Raw genomic sequence first — 19,906 nt, forward strand, 5'->3', positions numbered from 1 at the left:
AACCTTGCTTGCTTTCCAAACAATAAGAGTATCAGCTCAGGTATTCATTTCTCTAGAACTTCAATTTTGGTGGTATCCAGGAGCAAATGACACTGCTGTGTGATATATGAGCAACAGGATTCAAAAGTGCAAGACAAGCAAGGCCTGAGACTGATGCTACTAACGTGTGTGCTGCTTTCAGTGATGCTTGAACAGTAGTAAAAGTAATAGGAAAGTACAGATAAAATGTCTGCAGGAAGATCATTTGATCCAAGTGTTCATTTTTTTCTCATTTGCACATTGTTCCTTTATGTCTCACGTTGAGTTTGCTGTCGTTTATCTTGTTTTTCTTACTTACCTTTCAGTGGATGCCCTCAAACAGAATCCCAGGAATGTCTGGGCTGTTAATTGCTTTTGAAAGACACTTGGCCATATTAGTCATCTAATTATTATTTGTGTCATTCTTGCAAGATTTTCTTAAAGGACAGTAGACTAGAGAGAACACCTGATTTTTCAATTTCATTAGAGTGTGTTTTGATGTCCATCTTCTAGTGCTTTTTCATTAACATTTTCTAATTCATTTTTCTTGTTGCAATGTAAGCCAATTGATTGGGAAGAAAAACAAACTGACTTCTTCATTTTGTGTGGCTGATTTTGTTTCTGGAATTTTTTTTTTTTTTTTTTTGAGTCTAAAATTATTGTAATTAATTCAACTTAGTTAATTCTTGATTCTTTTGTTGGTTCTTGTTGAGTTTCTATAAAGTGTACACTTGTGGTCTGAAATGTGAGGAAGTAAGCAAGCAGTGGTATAAAATACCGGAGCAATCTTGTGGGTTTTTTGTAGATTCTCATGCTTAAGAAGGTATGTAGAGATGGTCAGGAATGCTGAGAGAGCCTTATCACTTCATGAGTCTGAAGGAAGAAGTCTCTGATAGCTGGAAGTAATTATCACCTGCTAAAACATGCAAGAGCCGGGCAAGTAGCGTGGGAGCAGAAAGAAGCTGCTTGAACTGGAAAACAGTTGTAGAAAAAGAACAAATATGCTTCAAAAGGCTGTACGGTAAATTAGGCAGGAATTCAAGACTTATGTATTGAAGTGAAAGGCTGAGGCAGTTTTCTGTAGGAAGTCTAGGGGTAAGGTACATATTGAAGATGCAGTTAATCATCTGAAATCCTGTACGCAGGGAGATGCCTTCTGACATTATTCAAGAATAATTTCTACTTATATATACTTATAATTATATAATATACTTATAATGCTTATAATTTCCTACTACTACAGTTTCTGTATGCAGGTGATAGAAGGATACAGTGTAAAGAGACATTTTGGAATCAAATTTTCAAGCCAAGGCTCTCAAGAAATAATACGGCTGTACTATACCCAGTCAACTTAATTGGTTTTTTTTTTTAAATTTTTAGGTAATTCTTTTGGATGATTACACTACTAAATTACTGTCAATGTGCTGCAAAATGTCTGATCTACTAGCAGAGGGTATCACAGGTAAGTGTAATTCTTTGCAATATGTGGATCACCATGTCCCGAGACGAAGGGAAAGAATTGAGTTGATGGTACTCTTACAAGAAATTGTCTTATTTTGAGGGTTGAAGGCAAGTAACTGTGGGGTATTACGATATCAGGTTTGTGGCTTTTAGAATAATCAATTGATTTCAATTAATCTGTTTGAATAAAAAATGAAACACTTCTCTGCCTAGAGTCTCCAAATGTTTTTTTAATAATTGAAGACTGATTTAAGGCTCATGGTTATTGATGTGGTTTCCTTTGTTTGCTTGCTAATGTCATGAAGATGAGCATGTTATCCATGAAGTAATGGATTTCTCAAGGATGTTACCTCTCTGAAATGAATACAATATCTCAGTAAAGAATTAAGTGAACTATACAGAAACATAAAAGAATAGGTGAACTGTTTTTGTAATGTGTTCTGGTAGTGACTGTTATGCTGCTTTGAATGCATTTGTGTTCATGGGCAGTAGAATTAGGATACGAAGGTATGGAAACGTAAGTGCTTAAGAGAGGATGATAACAGGAGACTGGACAAATTCATGAGGGAGGTTTGCAAGCAAGTGGATTCAGTGCAGAGATGAGAATTGAAATTTTAATTATACGTTGCAAGGAAATCTTATGGCTTCTCTATGAAATGAGAGCTTTCTGTAATTAAAAACAAGTGTAACATTAAATGATATCGATTATTGCTTTACCAGTAATAAAACTGTCAGCAGCATGAGAAGTAACTATGTTTTCTCTGTAGCTTGGGAGTGATTTCTAGTAGATATATTTTTTTCCTTTCATGTGCTGGGGTTACTCAGATGTTCCTTGATGCTGACCACTGTCAAGAGTCTGTTGTGTCAACAGACTGTGATAGATCTTGGCTATATAGTATGTCTGCTTAGTTAAGACTTGATTTTTCTACACATACTTAGTAAAAGTGTTTTTCCTGGAGTGAACTTGGTTTCTTTTTCATTCCTTCCCTACAATAAGAGAGAAAAACAAAACAAAACCAGAAGGTTTTTTTTTTTTTTGCTCTAAAGCACTTTTTCTTTATTGTCCTTTCTGTAAATGCTTTTCAGGATATCATCATGCCAAGCATACCTTTGAAATTGGAACAGTTAGACAAAATGTAAATAATCTAATTTTTAATTAGCTCTAGTTTTAGATTTTTAGGAACACTTCAGAAAGAACTAGTTATTTTGCACATAAGTAGTGAAGTTGCTTAAAGAAGAGACTGCATGGATAAATGCTTAATTTGTAACCTAAAGGTATGAAAGGTCATTCAGTGGTGTTGTTTACAAGGCTTTTTTTTGTTGTTCCATGTATTCTATGTGACATAATTCTTGTAGAAGAATGGTAGAGGAGCTGTTTACTCTTCTAAGTGTATTGTAATCATGAGTTTTACCTATCCTTTGTGAGAAGCTGTCAGTAGGCATGCGTTCTGTTTATCAGTTTGAAAGGCATCCTTTTCATTGAATACACTGTTAAAAAGAACTTATCTTTACACATGCAAGCATCTGATGTTTAGTATCTTTTTCTCTTATTCAGAATTACTGAGCAACATGAACCTCTGTCTTTTCAGTGTAGTGTACTGCTCTGCTGTATACAGTAAGGATTTGTTTAAACAGAAAAACAAGAGCTGAATGAAAGAGCTGATTTGCTGAGAATGTCTAATTTGTGCCTGTAATTACACTGCCACAAAGCACACAGGAAATGGGCAAACAAAGTACAATAGAGGATAGAGTCCAAGATGATGCTTGCATGGTTTCATTTTCCCCCTCCTTTGATGAACTGGAAGATTAATCTTGTTGAGGCAGTTCTCTTTAAAATAAACTCATACTGTACCCTGTAGTTTGAGCATCCTTTTGTTGCCCTGCTTTTCTGGAGGATGTAAGATCTACCTAGTGCTAAATCTGAGCTGACAGAAGGATAAGTGCTGTAAGAGGCCTATGGTAACTTGTATTTAAAACAACAAATAAAAAATAAGTAAAATCAAGGCTCTCCAGGCAGAAGGTGAATACCTCACAGGGAATTTGTGGATAATTTGCGGGACTTTGTTTTTATTACCTTACATTACAATATGTATGTTTTTTTGGTTTTGTGGAGTTCTTAATATCAAAACATAGTATTTCTTATGTTGTAGTGGTGGAGAACGTGTATAAAAACCGAGAACCTGTTCCACACATGAAAGCAATATATTTCATAACTCCAACCAAAAAGGTTAGTATTTAAAACTAAAGAAGCTCGAAAAACAGCATAACTGTTGATCAAGAGAAGCAACGTTTCATTTTATAGAAGTCAGTAACCTTGCTGACAGGGATGCTGCATCTAGTAATAATGCGATAGGTGAAACGGCTTGCAGTAATGGCTGTAATAGGAGATAGTTGCTACTTCACTAAAAGTATTGTGAGAAAAAATTTCAGCAGTGCTTAAGTAAAAAAAATGATCCAAATGTCCTGCTTTGGTTCATGAGGTGATCTTGGCTGAGGCATATGCCTGAGCTTTTGTCATAGTGTAATAATGTGGTTCTTGAGTAAAAAATACTACTTTACTTTTTACGTTGCTTTGCAATATTCTTAAGCTACACTGGTTGACTGAAAGTGTAAGAAGAGAAGGGAGTAACTTCAATATGTGAGGAGAAGCAAATCAATGATATTTTTCTTGCTGACTCTTCCCAAGTCTGTAGATGGTCTTATTGATGACTTCATCAGTAAATCATCCAGCAGATACAAAGCAGCGTACGTCTATTTCACTGACAGTAAGTAAGCTTCTGTATTGTAATCTGACTTTGTTATAGTAAATAAGTCATCCTCTTTTCTGTAGCATACTGCATTAATATTTGGGTCTTGTTTCTTTAGGCAGGATTTGAGACTCAATTAATTAACCATACTTTGGTTGTCAGAACTTCAAGGTGCTGTGGCAATACTCAGTTCATCCTGTTACCAGTGCTGACCATTCCCTATCTCAGTTTTTTACTTCAGTAATCTACGCTTATTTTAAAAATAAATGTGGTTTCTTCTGTGTCAGGAAGTATGGAGGAAGGCAATTAAATAAAAATTATATGCCTTGTATAAATGAAACTACTGAATAGTATCGATGCATGAGGATTTGCTTTAATGCAGGATCATTTTATCATCAGTTATTGTAGCTGGTTACTTCAGACTTGTGAACTAGCTTTTTTTTTTTTTTTTTTTTTTAACCTGAAAGAAGGGACAATGTGGTACCTACATCATCCATTCCAGGGATGCTTCATTGCAGTGTGCAGATATGGTTAATGTGACTGCATTTTGTTTTGCAGTCAGTCTCCATGATTAAAATGAATGTGGAGAGGAGGAAAATTAAAAGAAGAAAATGTCACGGAATCCTGGCAGTTTCTGTAGATGTTCATGGAGAGTGTGCATCTGCTGCTTAAGGGTTGCTCTGCCTGTTTAACCAGCTGTTAAGTGAAAAATGTATCTCTCAAACCCAAAGTGAAAGGCAATTCTTCTGTTTGGTTTTTATTACTCCCAATCTCAAGTGTATTTTGGTGCTTTGTGTCTTTCTATCATGTGTAGCAGCTTAAGAGTGAAAGGACAACTTCTGTACTGTTTCTTTAAGGGGTTTGCTAGTTTTGTTCTATAAGATGCGTGTTTAAATTATTCCAGCTTATCAGGTGGGTTCCCCTTCCCCCTCTCTCTGGGACAGCTGTTCTCTGTGTACCACGAGTCTGCTTCTGTCTGGCTGTCATTGATAACAGCTTAGTTGATGAAGGCTGCTGATTCTTTGGTTCTATTTTATACTGAAATTAAATTACAAAACTATTTATTCCACTAATTGGCATTTTTCAGCAGTTGGGTTTTCTTTCAGAATAGAATCCTTATGTTGATAACTCAAGGAGCTGCGTTTTCTCATAGCAATTATCAAATTACTGTCAATGTCTCCTGGTATCTTGCTTTATCTGATGCTGGTGCAGCAGTTTTTGGTATCACTGAAAATATACTGTTCTCTTTAACTTCTCTTTTTTGTTGTGTGTTGGCTAGCTTTCAGCATGAGCTTTTATTAAAGCTTCTCTGAGAGAGCGCGAGCTTTACTGTCACTTTCAAGTCTGTGTAGTATTTGTCATCCAAATGCTATTAATTTCTTTTTTGACTGGGATGTAACACAGCCTGTAAGTGTAGTGGAATGCATTTCTGAAATCTCTACTTTTGGTATATTGGTGGTTTGTTTCATGGTATTTTTTTCTTTTAACCTTTTTGTAGCATAGGATGTACTTTGTCTCTTTTAACTGCAGAAACTTTTGCTTAGGTACAACTGATATCCTTCACTGTTGTAGATTGCTAGCAAATGTTCTAACTTCGCCTATCAAAAGCTAATAAAAGATGACAAGCAGTGTTTGTTTCAAAAGAGATCTCAAGCAAAATATGGTTATAAGTGTTATTTTACTCTAGGAGTTTCAGCAGCTTGTTTATTTTACTGTAAATGGCTCTTAATTACTATTCTGGAAGAAAAAGAGAATTCAATTACGTATTAAACTGCTAAGTTTAGTGAGAGCTGTAGGGTCAGAACTTGAAGCTACAAAGAAGTTGTAGTGAAAGCATATGAGAAAGATGTCATTTTTGGGAAGCAAGTTTTACTTACGAGGTTTTGAGAACTGTGAGTTAAGTAAATGACTTAAGTTGTAGCTGGAACGTGTGCAGAAGATTTTTAGCTTAGTGTCTTTTTCTCTAGCTTGTCCTGACAACCTCTTCAATAAAATTAAGTCTTCCTGTGCCAGATCAATAAGGAGATGCAAGGAAATCAGTGTTTCCTTCTTCCCATATGAATCTCAGGTAAGTGTTATTCTTGAACTCAACCACACTTGATATCTTGTAAGACTGTTTTCTAGTGTTGTTGATTTTAATAGGTGATTTCCATTTAATTATTATCTGATTTTTGCTGATGTTGTTTGTGAGGCTTGTTACTGTTTTGACGTATTTCCTGTGCTTGCTTGTGTTCTTCACTGGAAAACAAATGCTCTTGTACCCCAAGATTTGCTGTTTGCATACCGCCTCTCTTCTAAACTTGGAATTAGTTATCACAGAGGTGATAGAGTAGGAATCTGTGCTGAAAGAGAAGGAAAGTATTCTGGTTTGTTTTGAAGCAGTGAATCTTGTTACTGCTTATGGTGTGATGTTATTTTGACAGACTTAGGTAGGTTGGTGCACAGAGGTAGAAACAGTTAGAATTTGAAAGCTTGTTACCCAGTGAAAATTGGAAATGGAGAGCAAACAGATTAAGAGAACTGAAGATGAAGAAAAGCAGAACAAAATGAAAACCTCCCTAAGAAAAGAGAAGAACATAAAAATAGCCAAGTTGTTACAGGGTTGGTTTTCTTTTAATTGCTAGGGAAACAAGGGAACTGCCAGTGATGGAGTGTTTTCAGTATTGAAAGCGTGAGTGCTGTGTTGAGTAATAACTTGTTGCCAATGTGTGCACAGTCTGATACAGGAAGCTGAAATGCACTCTAATTCCTCATGCAGTGTAACCCCAAAACCATGTCAGCTCTTGGGAACTGCAGAACTAACTGTAAATAGCTTTTCAACAAGTCTCTTCTGACATCTGACATTTTATTAAGACAAATGCAGAAGAGCACTTGGTCTCTTAACATTTTTTTGTTTTCTATTCTTGTTGAGTTGTGAGAATATTTTGAATCCTTAGAAATGAATGGAGAATGTAAACTGCTTTCTCCTAATTTGGACTCGCCGTACCTGCTTTCTTTGGTGATGGAGTAATTAATCAGACTGAACTCTGGGAGAAGTCCAGGTGATTATCAACCCCAAAGAAGCAGACATTCTTATCTGGATGGAAGTTTTCTGGCTCTGTAGTTGAGTCCCTCTGAAGTTGGAGAAGTGCCTTTTACAGACAGTGGAATTATTTCTGTGCTTGCATTGCACTTAGTGAACTGTTGAAAAAGTAATTCCATGTGGTATTAAATATCTTTCATCGAGGTCTAATACATGTATAGAGTTGGATTTCTTAGAGGTTTGTTTAACAGTACTGTATGCTGAGTAACTTCAAACACAAAATACAAGCAGGTCGTCTTGTAACAGATGTTTTAGAAGTGCACAATGACACCTGCTTTCCTTTTTTCCTTGGTTGTGCTTTACGTAGGTATTTACCCTCAACGTCCCGGATGCATTCTATTGCTGTTACAGTCCAACTCTTGAAAATACGAAGGATAAAGATGCTGTGATGGAAGCAATGGCTGAACAAATTGTTACCTTGTGTGCCACTCTAGAAGAGAATCCAGGCGTGCGATCTAAAAGGTGGGGTATTTATTTGTGTAGTTGCTTCAACTTTTGCCACATTATTTGATAAGAGCTGGAGGCTACAGAATGGTTTTATTTACTGTGGAATACATCTGAGCCTTGTTAGGGGGTACAGAGTAGCAGTTTTGAAATCAAAATAAGCACCTGAAACAATGCTCAAATGGCTTTCTGGAATGTGATGTTCTTGTAACCTGTTAGTCTTCTCAAAGGTAAGGAAGCAATAACTGTTTCACTGTGTGTTCTTGTGTTTCTTTTTTGATTGTTTTTCTTTTCCAAAAGGAGGAGAGAACCAGAAAGTTTTCAAGTCTGAAAGTTTTATTTGTGGTTTAACCACAGATTTATCTTGTGACCTTAAACTTAATTTTTGGGGGGGAAATTTGTAACTGAAATACAGATGCGTCATGCAACTTTGCTTGAAGCACAATCCTTTGGAAAGCAGGCAAAGCTGATTACGGGCTTTTAAATGTTACCTTTGGGCTTTTGACCGTGTGGTGGCTTTTGGCTCAAGTGCACATCTCCCACGCCTCAGAAGTTCTGGTGCTGGGGCCACAAGACTAGGAAATCTTTTTAAATGAAGCATTTGAATGTGTTGATGACGTGATTGAAGTTGTTTTTGTTTCTTATCTTCCCAGCACACCTTCAGATAATGCCAGCAGACTTGCACAGCTTGTTGAAAAGAAGCTTGAGAACTACTACAAAACTGATGAGCAAAGCCAAATAAAGGTAAAAAGTGAACTAAAATGTTTGTTTCTGAAAAACAAACAGTTTATGGAGGATGTTCTGTCAGTTGCTTTGACAAAAATAGGTTTTATTTGTTTGTTAACGCAAGTAATTGGCATTAAGCTGTTCGTACATAAGCCTCTTCCTAGAGGTAGCAACTTGTGTGGCATATCTGTATGTAAGTAAATGCAGTTTGCATGTTATTGAACCACTTAATTGTCCTTGGAAAGTTGTAGGGGATGGCGCAGACCTGAAGAGAAGGTAAAACTTCTGTCTTAATACTATTTTTTGTGGTTTTATGTAAGAAGGACTTTGCTACATACGTGAAGTCGCTCCCTTAGAGGGATTTATTCTCCACAAAGATGCGCTCTTTCACATAAGTAATGATTCTGATGTATTCCTACATCATGGGCAGCAGCCTCAACACAAAGTACAGGGGAAAACCACTGTGTCTTGGTGGCATTGCATGCTGCTGCAGAAATATGTGTATCTGATGCTATTGCCATTCTACTAAACCCCAGGATGAATGTTTGGATGCTTTAGTGCAGAATTTTTCCTGTATTGCAGCTGGAGATTAATAATGGACTCTGAAATACAAATTCAAACCATGTCTGTATTTGTATATAGCCAGTGGGAGGCCTTAAGAGCTTGCCTGTGTGTTTTATTTTTATTTACTTAACCGCACTGTTCTGCTTTTTGTGCAAATGTTTGTTTCCATTTATGCTGATAAACATTCAGACTGTATTTTTTCAGTTAAGAAAGATTCCTTAGCAATAGGAGGCTTTAAAAAAAAAAAGTGTATAGTGATGTAATTTACTGTAAATAAATTTAGGATGGACAGTACAAAAATCAATGCTTCTTAACCTGATGTTTACTTGATGGCTCTCTAGGCTAAAACCCACTCACAATTAATAGTAATTGATCGAGGCTTTGACCCAGTATCAACTGTCCTTCACGAACTCACGTTCCAGGCTATGGCGTATGATCTACTGCCAATTGAAAATGATACTTACAAGCAAGTACTTCTTTAAGCACTTTATTTTGATCGTATCTATGGAATTGTTTAGCTGAACTGCAACCTAGGTATTTGTAGCTGCTTATGGTATGTAGGGATTGCTTAGATTAGTTAATAGTCTTCCTCGTGGATTTTTAAGTTGGTTATATTAGCTTCCTTATTTCATTAGGTGGGACTTAATTAACATTTTTGCTCAGCTTGATGCTAACAAATAACACAAGTGTTTTTTTTTAGTTGTCTGCTTAAGTAAATCTGTAGTGTCGGTTGTTTTATTTTTGCACTTAAAAAGCACATTGGAACTCGATAGTAGCCTTGAATCAAAGCTCTGAGTGCGCAGTCAGATTCCAGACTGCCTTGCTTGGTGTAGTAAAGCAGACAAGGCTACTGAGAGGACAAAAACCTTAAGGAAAAAGCTCAATTACCTTTTTTCAGGAACGTTCACTTTTGCAGCTCCAGTCATCTAATTTGTGTAGTCGTTGCAGTTTTACATGTTTCCACCTGAAGTGCTCATTTAGGTCTTGAGTTAAAATGTGTTATTTAATTACCAATTGGAGTAGTGACACTGTTTCAATGATTTGCTGTTGGCTTGTCCTGACACCAAAGTGTTTGAGTTTTTGCTTTCTGATCAGCCACTACAGCAAATCAGTTTAGATTCTCACCATTCAATCGAACAAACAAGAATGTTTATTTTTTATGTTATGTGAAATTAGTGTTTCTGACACTGAATTACTTGTATTTGGGATGTAACAAAGGTATTTCCAGGTAGAGTCACAATCTGACTTGCACAACTAATCTTGTAACTTTTCTCTTATTTTTCTGCATTCTGGCTGCACACATTATATATGTGAGTTTCTGTAATTGAAAATGTTTTGTAATGTGGTAGTTCATTGCTTTCTTCTGTATGTTTGTTTGTAGAAAAGTAACAGTAGTTTTCTAATGTTTTGAAGCGTGTTACTTATATAGGTGAAATAGTTTGTACTGCTTCATTTATTCTGTGGATGAAAGGGACTTTAATTTTCCTTCAGGGTTAGAGTATACTTTATATTTGGTACAAAAAGCTGCACTTCTTAATATGTATTATTTCAAAACCAAATGCATTTTAAAAGCTGATGAGGTATTGATGTGCATGTAAATGTATCGTTGAGACTGTAGTTGCTGTTGATTTAAAAAGAAATCCAGGAGTACTGCCCTGAAGAACCATTCTGAAAATCATATATTCTTGTGTATTCTAATATACAATCTGTAAAACGTAGATTTAGTTCTATTTCAAGACCATAGCTTGATTTGATGGCTTGATTTCTAAGTGAAAACAAGTGTGTGTTACTGTTATTGCCACGTATGTTGATTAAATTATAATCATTAATACTCCCTAGAAAGTTATTAGAATGAAGAAAAACAATAAATAGTAGAAAACTTAAAAAATTCAACCTGAATATTCTTTCTGAAGATACAAAGCAGATGGGAAGGAAAAGGAAGCAATCCTGGAAGAAGATGATGAGCTCTGGGTGAAGATGCGGCACAAGCACATTGCAGACGTAATAGAGTATGTATTTGAATTAATGAGCAGTAGCTAAAAGCACAGTTACCAAGGTTTCTTCTAGAGGGGGGTGGCTGAGCTGTAAAAAAAGAAGTGGGAGTAGTGAAAATAGCTTGTAAAATAGTCTTCGTACTGTTGAATACTTGATGCCAAGAAAAAAGTGTATTTTAAGAAGCAGCATGTATGGAGAGAAATGCAGGTCTGTTAACACTCGTTAACAGAATGCCTAAATATACCTAGAATACCTAAAGTAAAATATTTTCCCAACAAATACTGTAAACTGGTTAAATCCAAAGGGATTTAACAAAAAGTGCTAACAAGTTATTTGCATTACATCATTTGTAGCAATATTTAAAAAAAAAAAGCCTTTTTCTTTGTGGAAAAAGGCTTTTCTCTCTATGTGAGACTTGAATTTGAAGAAGTTCTCACTGCTCAGTTCCTATAAGATTTTAATGAAATACCCAAGAATTACAGTCCTGTTGTATCTGATGATTTTCAATTTTTGCACAGGGAAATATCTCAACTGTTGAAAGAAGTTTCATCGAAGAAGAAAGCAGCAGAAGGAAAAGTAAGTTGAATGTTGTTTTTTTTTCTCTTAATTTGTGTTCAGCTGATTAGATCTATGTAATTCATGTCTATTGCGTTGGAGAGAAATGTGAATATACACAGATAAACCTGTAACTCTTGCAATGTTTGAAAACTGCAAAACAGCAACAGGGAGGGAAATAACTGTCTAAAATGGGGATGGAAAACTCAACATATTTGTTTCTTCGCAGTTAACGTTATCCAGTCTGGCCCACTTAATGAAGAAGATGCCACAGTATCGTAAAGAGATCACTAGGGTAAGGAGCATTTCATTACTACAGCTTAGTGGTAAGTCTTTTATATTCCATAATTATGTTGTTGATGTCTAGGTTTATTCTGTCACTTCCTTGTTGAGTGCAATATGTAACTTTTCTCCACATTATGTTAATCTACTAGAAATTTTTGATAGGAACCTATTTCCAAGTGTTTCATTTTAACACTTCAACGTGCTTAATTGTTTTTACTACTTGTGTGCTCAAAGCATTGAAGATAGCAGAGCAGTTACGGTTTTAAAAGTATTATGGGGGGTCAGTCTTTATGTAAAAGGTGAAATATAGAAAATGTCTGATGACAGTGAATAACAGTTGAAGACTGAGTTTGGTAACTGATAAAAGTGATTACTTGATATGTTTAAAAAATCAATGAAGAACAAGCTATGACACTGGATTTTCTGTCTCCTAGCAAGTTGTCCATCTTAACATAGCAGAAGACTGCATGAGCAAGTTCAAAGCTAACATAGAAAGGCTTTGTAAAACTGAACAGGTATGTGTGAAACAGGCTGGAGGAAAAAAAAAACCAACAACAAAAAAAAACAAAACAGCAACCCCATAAAACTGGTGCAAATGTAACGTGGTTGTTTTTGTAAATAGGTACTGATATACACTATAGATACACATATGTATAATATGTAGTGTATATGTCTGTAACATTTATTACAGCGTATCTATATATACTGAGTATGTTACAAATTCAATAATTTTCTATAATGATATAAAATCTATATGTGTATATGGTTGAACATCCTTTTTTCTTGTTACGTTTGGAGTCAGTAATACTGGAATGTAATTAAATGTGCAAGATTCTTAATGATTAAGGTGTTGCTGTTAGGGTTGTCTTTGCATTTGAATCTAGCTGATCTGTATAAAGGTTACTTTCATGTTTTCTTTCTATTCTCCAGTGTAGTTGCCCTACTATGTTCTGACAAAGGAAACATTTTCTGAATATCTGAGCAAAGCACGTGCTTGAATTACAGTTGTAACTACAGTCATACTAGCAGTCTTAATTAAAAACAAAATTTGTTTTAATGTGAAGTTTGGATTACTGCATCAAAAGAGGGTGGCAGCGGGGAGAGGGAAGTGATTGTCCCACCTCTGCTCTGCCCTAGTGGGGCTCCATCTGGACTGCTGTGTCCAAACCTGGAGGCCCGGTTAGAGGAAGGATGCAGAGCTGTTGGAGTGGCTCCAGAGGAGGGCCACAAAGATCATCAGAGGTCTGGAGCACCTCTCCTATGAAGAAATGTTGAGGGAGCTGGGCTTGTTCCTCTTGGAGAAGAGAAGGCTCAGGGGAGGCATTGCTGCATCCTTCACATATTTGAAGGGAGCTTGCAAGCAGGAAGGGAGACTTAAGCTCAAAAGGGGCAGTTTTAAGTTGGATGTCAAGAAATTTTTCTTCTTGGATGGTGGTGAAGCTCCGGAATGCGTTCAAGGCCAGGTTAGATGAGATCCTGGTCAGTCACATTTAGTGGCTGGCAACCCTGCTTGTGGCATGGGGATTGGAACTAGGTGAACTTTATTCTCCATCCCACCTAAGCCATTCTGTGATTGTACTGTAATTTGACAGATTAAAATATTTTCTAATTGATATTTTGAAAGTGTTTTGAGTTATAGAATATTACAATTTTGGAGGGGGGGGAGAGAGATAATGTAGTTTTTATTGTAGCTCGGGAGGAATCTATAACAACCGACATCTTGTGTCTAAAATACTGATACATCAGAGGCTGTAGCTGTTGCATTTCAGCTGCTGGCTCATCCCTCTTACGCAGATGGAATGTCTTTTATAATTTTTAGGAGAATTTAAATCTGTTTTGCCTGACCTATAGTCTAGGATCTTTTCCGATGTCCAGTGCAAACTGAATTGCAATTTTTCAACTGCATAATATGGTATTATTGTAATTGTGCAATTCTTGAAATAATTAAGTCAAAATCTTTTCATAATGAGTTTAAATGGATGTCTTGTTTTCTTTTTTTTCCCTGTGATGTACAGTTTCATAAAAATGTATTTCAAAACAGACAAAAACTACACTTTACTTAGATGACTATTCACTAACATTATTTGCTTTCTTTTTAATTTAGGATTTGGCTCTTGGAACTGATGCAGAAGGTCAAAAAGTGAAAGACTCCATGAGAGTCCTCCTTCCGGTTCTGCTCAACAAAAGTCACGACAGCTATGACAAAATTAGAGCCATTCTCCTGTATATCTTCAGCACAAATGGTACGTTGAGCTGCCTTGCTTTTCATCTCAGTATTATGGAATAAATTTGAAATTTTATAGTAGAGCCCAGTATTTTTACTGAACTTGAGCAGCTGGCCAAGTTTGAAAGAAATACTATCTATCCTCTGTAGCTTCAATCCCCACGTATGACATGAAAGATAATAAAGATACACTTGATAAAGAAATACGGATTTAAATACAAGCACAGATCATATTCTTTAGTATCAGTCTTGTACTTGAATGCGTACAACATAATTTTTCTCCTTATGCAATACTGGAGGTGTTAAAGGGGGAGCTCCGTGTCCAGGGCGACCTGACGATGGGGAATAATTTGTACTACCACAATAGTTAAAATCCGGAATGTAGGTTTAAAGAATCTTTAACAGTACTGAGTTGTGCTTTCATAAGAGCAGCTCTGAGCAAAGTTATTATCTAAAATACAGATTATGCTAAAATTATTGTGTACTGGCTAATCAAAAAACAAACAAACAAAAAAACCCAACCAAACAAAAGTAGTAATTAGAAAGAAAAAAAAAAACAGCCTGGAATGCATAAAGTAAAATTGGTGTCGCTGACAGTCATATGGTAACAAAGTTGTATGTTTTTCTTATTTCAAAGGAACTACCCAGGAGAACTTGGACAAGCTGATCCAGAATGTACAAATAGAAAGTGACAGTGATATGATAAGAAACTGGGAATACCTTCATGTCCCTATTATCTCTTCAGTAAGATTTCTTTTTAAATGTCCTGCTGTCCAAGCACTTGCCTACAACTTTCAGCAACTCTTACATCAGCAGTATTGATCAGGATTCTTTTTTGGAAGCAAGCAATTACTCAGTGCTCTTGCTCCCATGATGTGTCTGTGAACAATTTACACGAGCAGTTTTCAAAGAGAGATACCTATAATGCTTCCTCTGAAACCATCAGATGAGGTGACTTGAGCTATTTGGTTTTGGGAAGCGCTTGTTCACTCAATTACTTGTCTCTGAGAGGTGTTCTTCTAGGACATCCTGAGTTTTTGTGGCATGATTACCTGTAGAATGATTTTCAGTTATGCAATGGTATGATTGTAATGGACGATCATTTCTTTAAAACTTCCTACTGACTTTTCTCCACCTGCTGCAAACTTTTAAAGTTTCAATGAAACCCAAATGTCCTGTACAATATAATTAACATTTTGAAAATCTCTTCAGTCAGCTGTTCAGCAACAAAAGCAACCAAGGAGGGACCGCTCTGCAGAAGAAACTTTTCAGCTCTCTAGGTGGACACCTCTTATAAAAGATGTTATGGAGGTAAATTTGGCCCATTAATTATTTTGTGAGCACACTGCAGAGAGATACTAAGTGTGCAGCTGAATTCAATCTTTTGAAATTCCATAATATTTTATAGTACTTCTGTTTAGTAATGACTTCCAATCTCTTGATAACTAGAATGCCGTGTTCCTTGTTGTACTTTGGCTTAAGGTTGAAGGAAATAAAAGTGAAAGTATTTTTTGAACTGCCTATCACGTAATTGGTAATATTCTGTGTAATCTGGATCTGGATGTTACCTGCTTCTGTTGTTATTTTGGTTTTCCTTCAGAACATGTTCAATTTGTAATGCAAACCATAACTGAGGATTGGTAGAGGCTGGAAAATGGTACTTGGCATCAGTTTGATGTCTGGCAGAATAGAGGGGTTGCTAGGTCTGTATTCTGACCCAGTGCAGTCATTTGCAGGTTTTTGCTAACTTGATCAATTCATTTACCTAATGGCCCTTCAGGGGTTTATTACTTCTCTCAAATAGTCCTCTGGAATAACTAAATAAACCAGCGTGATTGCAGATGGAAAACTACTAGGAATACCTAAATGATTACATCAGTGTTCCTTTTTTAGAAAGAAAATGTGTACTTCCATTTCCTAATGATGTACAAAAGCCTTAGAACAATTTTTAGCATTATGTAGTGTAATATTTTGCCACACTGGAACACAGTTGTTGGAATGTTGGTTGCCATTGGTTTTTCTGAGAAATTACATTAAATTTCCAGTAAGAATGGCTAACTGGAGTTGAAACTCAATGGACTTTTGTTTTCCATGGCTTTTCAAAGTGAGTCGTTGTCTTTCAGGATGCTATAGAAAACAAACTGGATTCAAAAGAGTGGCCTTATTGTTCCCAGTGTCCTCCTACCTGGAATGGCTCAGGAGTAGTAAGGTAAACTAATTTTTTCAGAAGTAAATTTACCTATTTCTTGACATTTCTGTCAAATATGTTGCAAGGTACTATATGCTAGCTAATTTTTTAAGTGTAAAAATTCATATAAGGTAGTATTTGAAGTGTAAGACTTTTTTTTTTGACTCCTCTAAAACTTGATTGTTAATGTAGTAACTCTCCTTAGCCTTGGGTAGTTTATTATTTAGACTTTATTTTTTTTTTTTGCCTCACATTTAGAAATGCATTTCCACGTTCCCAGTAAGAGAAAATTGAATCACTTTTAGTAGGTTAGTGTGAAGTTTTAATAATGGATGATCATACTGTGACTTAAGCATAATGAATTCTTTTCACTACTTCTGACAGTTACTTCTGCAATGGTGTTTGGTGGCATCGTTCTTGAAAATAATGCCTTGAGTTTCATATGCAACCTCTGCTGCTTATTTGCATGATTACAGTATGTAACTGAACCCTGTTATAGGGGTTGTTTGCTCAGCAGCACTGAGAGGGAATGATGGATTTTTTTCTAGCTTAGCAAATTGTACTTTTCTGCTTTGTCCTAGTAGTTCTTGAATTTCCAGGCTGGTATCTGCCAACTTGACAGTGTTACCACTTCTAGTAGTATTAATTAAATGGTGACACAGCTGAGAAGAGGTAATAAGTGTTCCTACTGTTGAAGAAATGGATTTTTTTTGCTCATAATACTAATCAGATGCTGGAATTCATAGGGAGTGAAGCATGACACTTACACTAGGAGTTGAGTACTCACTGGAATTTGTGTCTTACATGAGACAAGGCTCAAGATACACAGTCTTAGGAAAACAGTTCTGTTTCCTCCGCTGTTTATCACTTTGCTGGTGTGTCCTTATGTTCCTGGACTTTCACTAGAATGATTAGTGCAAGGAAATAATCCAGTCATAGAATGGCTTAGGTTGGAAGGGACTGTAAAAATCATCTAGTTCTAACCTCCACATAGTCCACCCTCCAAATCCACAGCTTTCCAGTTCAGAGATAAGGATGTGATGCAGGACGATGGCTATGATAAACATAGCCCATAAATCAAATCACTCTGCATTGTAACCACTTCTTTGTCTTATAAACTGATGAAATTGGATGATAGTTTATGCAACCTAGCAAAGAGATTGAGTGCTGATGGTGTAATTTGAATCTACTATTAGTGTTTGTATACATATATAAATTGCAGAATATGTTTTAAGTGCTTTGTTTTTTCTTTTCCTTGATTTCTGAATCTTTCTTGATAACAGACAAATATTCTTAGTTTTATTCTGCTCACAGAGACTGTAAGAATTAGGATTTTAGCTTTTTCAAATGAACTTTGAAAGCTGCCACTGTAACTGGTAGCAGGCAGAACTAAGCTACTTAGTAGAGAAGCAATGAGGGTTTTGCTTTGTATTTATTTTCCCTTTTGATAGTAGAATAGTTTCTGTGTAATGTTCTAACTTACTGCTGTAGTTAACAATTGATCTGAATTTTGCTGTATGAGCTGTTGCTGCTGTTAAGTGTATCATTTTTACAGACAGACAGATCATTACAACTGTGTAAATGTTGTGGAATGCATTGCAGTGCTCGCCAGAAGCCTAAAGCTAGCTATCCAGATGAGCGAAGGAGTAAAGCCAGACTGATTTTATTTGTGATTGGAGGAATTACGTACTCGGAGATGCGCTGCGCTTATGAAGTTTCTCAAGCCTTCAAGTCTTGTGAAGTTATCATTGGTAAGCCTAGCTTGGGGAAGGGGAGGGGTGGTAAGCAGTGATTTACTTCAAGCACAAGTATGTAGTCGTGAAATGCTTTCCTGTTAAAAACAGGAGCTTTTTTTTCCACTGGAAGTTGATTCTGCTAAGTAATGCTACAGCCAATGTATTATTTTAAACTAGACATTTAAACTGAAAAGTTACTTCTATCTAGAGTGATTGAAGATCGGGTTTTTCTTTCACAATAAAAATGGATAAATTATTATGGGTAAATTATTTTTGAAAACTATGGAAAAATCATCATGAATTATCAGAGGAAATATATTATGATAGTGTTGTAGCCTGATGTATAGCAAAAATGATTAAATGGAATTATACAGCTGCACTTGCATATTACTGCAATTTCTGTGATGTTTCTGTGTAAAACTACTGTTCATGATAATGTAGTGCAGGTATTTTATTGATTTTTAGGAGAAAGCCTGTCACTAACTCTGCCTCTGACAGAATGGGCAGATTTCCTGCAGTCTGTTGGATAGAGCTGGGGGGGGAGGGGGGGGTGGCAGGTTAAAGCCAGGGGTTCAAACCACTCAGAGTAGAGGCTTGAAACTGGAGTCCAAACTAAGAGTTGTAAGTTTGCAGTGTTTGCCACCTCCTCTTCACTTCTCCAGTCTCTCCTGGTCCTGAAATACTGGCAGGCTTCATTTAAGGGCAAGGGGCAGAGTGTCAAGAGACATGGCTTTCTTCTCAATACCTTTGGTGTGTGGGAGAGAGATGCTACCTAATCATGACAGTTTAATTGTTATGATGCTTTATATGACACATAAAAACGTTTTGAACTGTTGTACTTCTCTGATGACCAGGTACAGAAAAAAACACAAGTGTATTATCTTTTAGCTGATACTTATATGTATATATTTGTGTGTATAATATTTAGCTATGTATGTCTATGTATGTATTTGTTACAAAGCTGTGGTTTTTACTATATATTTTTTAAGAGGGAATGATCATAAATCATACCTGCATCAGACTGAAATTGCTGTTTTGTCAGGTTCTACACATGTTTTGACTCCTAGAAGACTACTGGATGAAGTCAAGAGCCTTAATAAACCAAAGGATACAGTCTGCATTAAGGATGAGTAGGACTGGGCGTGATGCTTTAGGCATCAAACAGTGTAGAACATGTACATATTCTCACACTGCTGGCTCTTCCAGTGTAGTGGGACACAGTATGTTTCTGACTAATTGAATGTCACTTTAAATTATGAAGTTGCTGCTTTTTTTGGGGGGGAAGTAGAAGGCAGAAGGGGAAAAAATAATCAGGGTGTGCTTTTTGAGAAGGTTACATTCATTCCTAATAAATTATATGAAAGTTATTCAGATTATATATGAACTGTAATTGTTTTTGAAAACTGTGAAGCATTTTTCTAAGAGTTGGTTGAATTAAAAAGGCTCCAGGCACTTAAAGGCGATGTCTCTGATGTTGTCTCTGTGAAATAACTCATTGGAAACATTAACTGCATGTCATTGTTAAAATACTTTTTTTTTTTTTTTTTTTTTTTTTTTCAGATGGTAGTGGTAAGATGGTAAGGTAGAAATATAATCATGGACATATCAACCAGTTCTGATTTCAATAAATAGCTTTGGATAAATGCAGTTAATTGTGGACTGAACTGCGCTGTGTATTCAAGTATGTGCAGGAATTATTCCTAAAGCTTCTCAAATACAATTTCTTATAAACTCCTTTTTTGTGTCTACATAGTCCATCTATTTAAGAAACAAAATTCCCTATGACAGTATTCTACTGGTTCCCAAACAATGTAAAAAAAAAAAAAAACCCACAAAAAAAAAAAAACACACAAAAAAACAAAGCTTAAATTTCTCGGGGAG

The 19,906-nt window shown here is 36.0% G+C and overlaps 1 protein-coding gene across 2 annotated transcripts in view; it reads left to right on the forward strand.

The window, feature by feature from the left end:
• The window catches only part of STXBP3 (syntaxin binding protein 3), a 22,172-nt gene extending 2,596 nt beyond the window's left edge, over positions 1–19,576 (forward strand). The window contains exons 3-19 of one of the 2 annotated variants that reach the window (XM_048947146.1): positions 1,399–1,480; positions 3,630–3,706; positions 4,166–4,244; positions 6,194–6,294; positions 7,616–7,770; positions 8,406–8,496; positions 9,384–9,508; positions 10,956–11,051; positions 11,556–11,613; positions 11,822–11,887; positions 12,312–12,392; positions 13,982–14,120; positions 14,739–14,845; positions 15,314–15,412; positions 16,225–16,310; positions 17,892–18,040; positions 19,068–19,576. In XM_048947146.1, coding sequence (XP_048803103.1) covers positions 1,399–1,480; positions 3,630–3,706; positions 4,166–4,244; positions 6,194–6,294; positions 7,616–7,770; positions 8,406–8,496; positions 9,384–9,508; positions 10,956–11,051; positions 11,556–11,613; positions 11,822–11,887; positions 12,312–12,392; positions 13,982–14,120; positions 14,739–14,845; positions 15,314–15,412; positions 16,225–16,310; positions 17,892–18,040; positions 19,068–19,159 — 1,683 coding nt within the window. In that variant the 3' untranslated portion in view covers positions 19,160–19,576. The remainder of the gene's footprint in view (positions 1–1,398; positions 1,481–3,629; positions 3,707–4,165; positions 4,245–6,193; positions 6,295–7,615; positions 7,771–8,405; positions 8,497–9,383; positions 9,509–10,955; positions 11,052–11,555; positions 11,614–11,821; positions 11,888–12,311; positions 12,393–13,981; positions 14,121–14,738; positions 14,846–15,313; positions 15,413–16,224; positions 16,311–17,891; positions 18,041–19,067) is intronic. The other variant, XM_048947147.1, reaches the window with a different exon arrangement.
• The last annotated feature ends 330 nt before the right edge of the window (positions 19,577–19,906 follow it).

This window comes from Lagopus muta, chromosome 5 (genome assembly GCF_023343835.1).
Source record: "Lagopus muta isolate bLagMut1 chromosome 5, bLagMut1 primary, whole genome shotgun sequence".
Classification (NCBI taxonomy): domain Eukaryota; kingdom Metazoa; phylum Chordata; class Aves; order Galliformes; family Phasianidae; genus Lagopus; species Lagopus muta.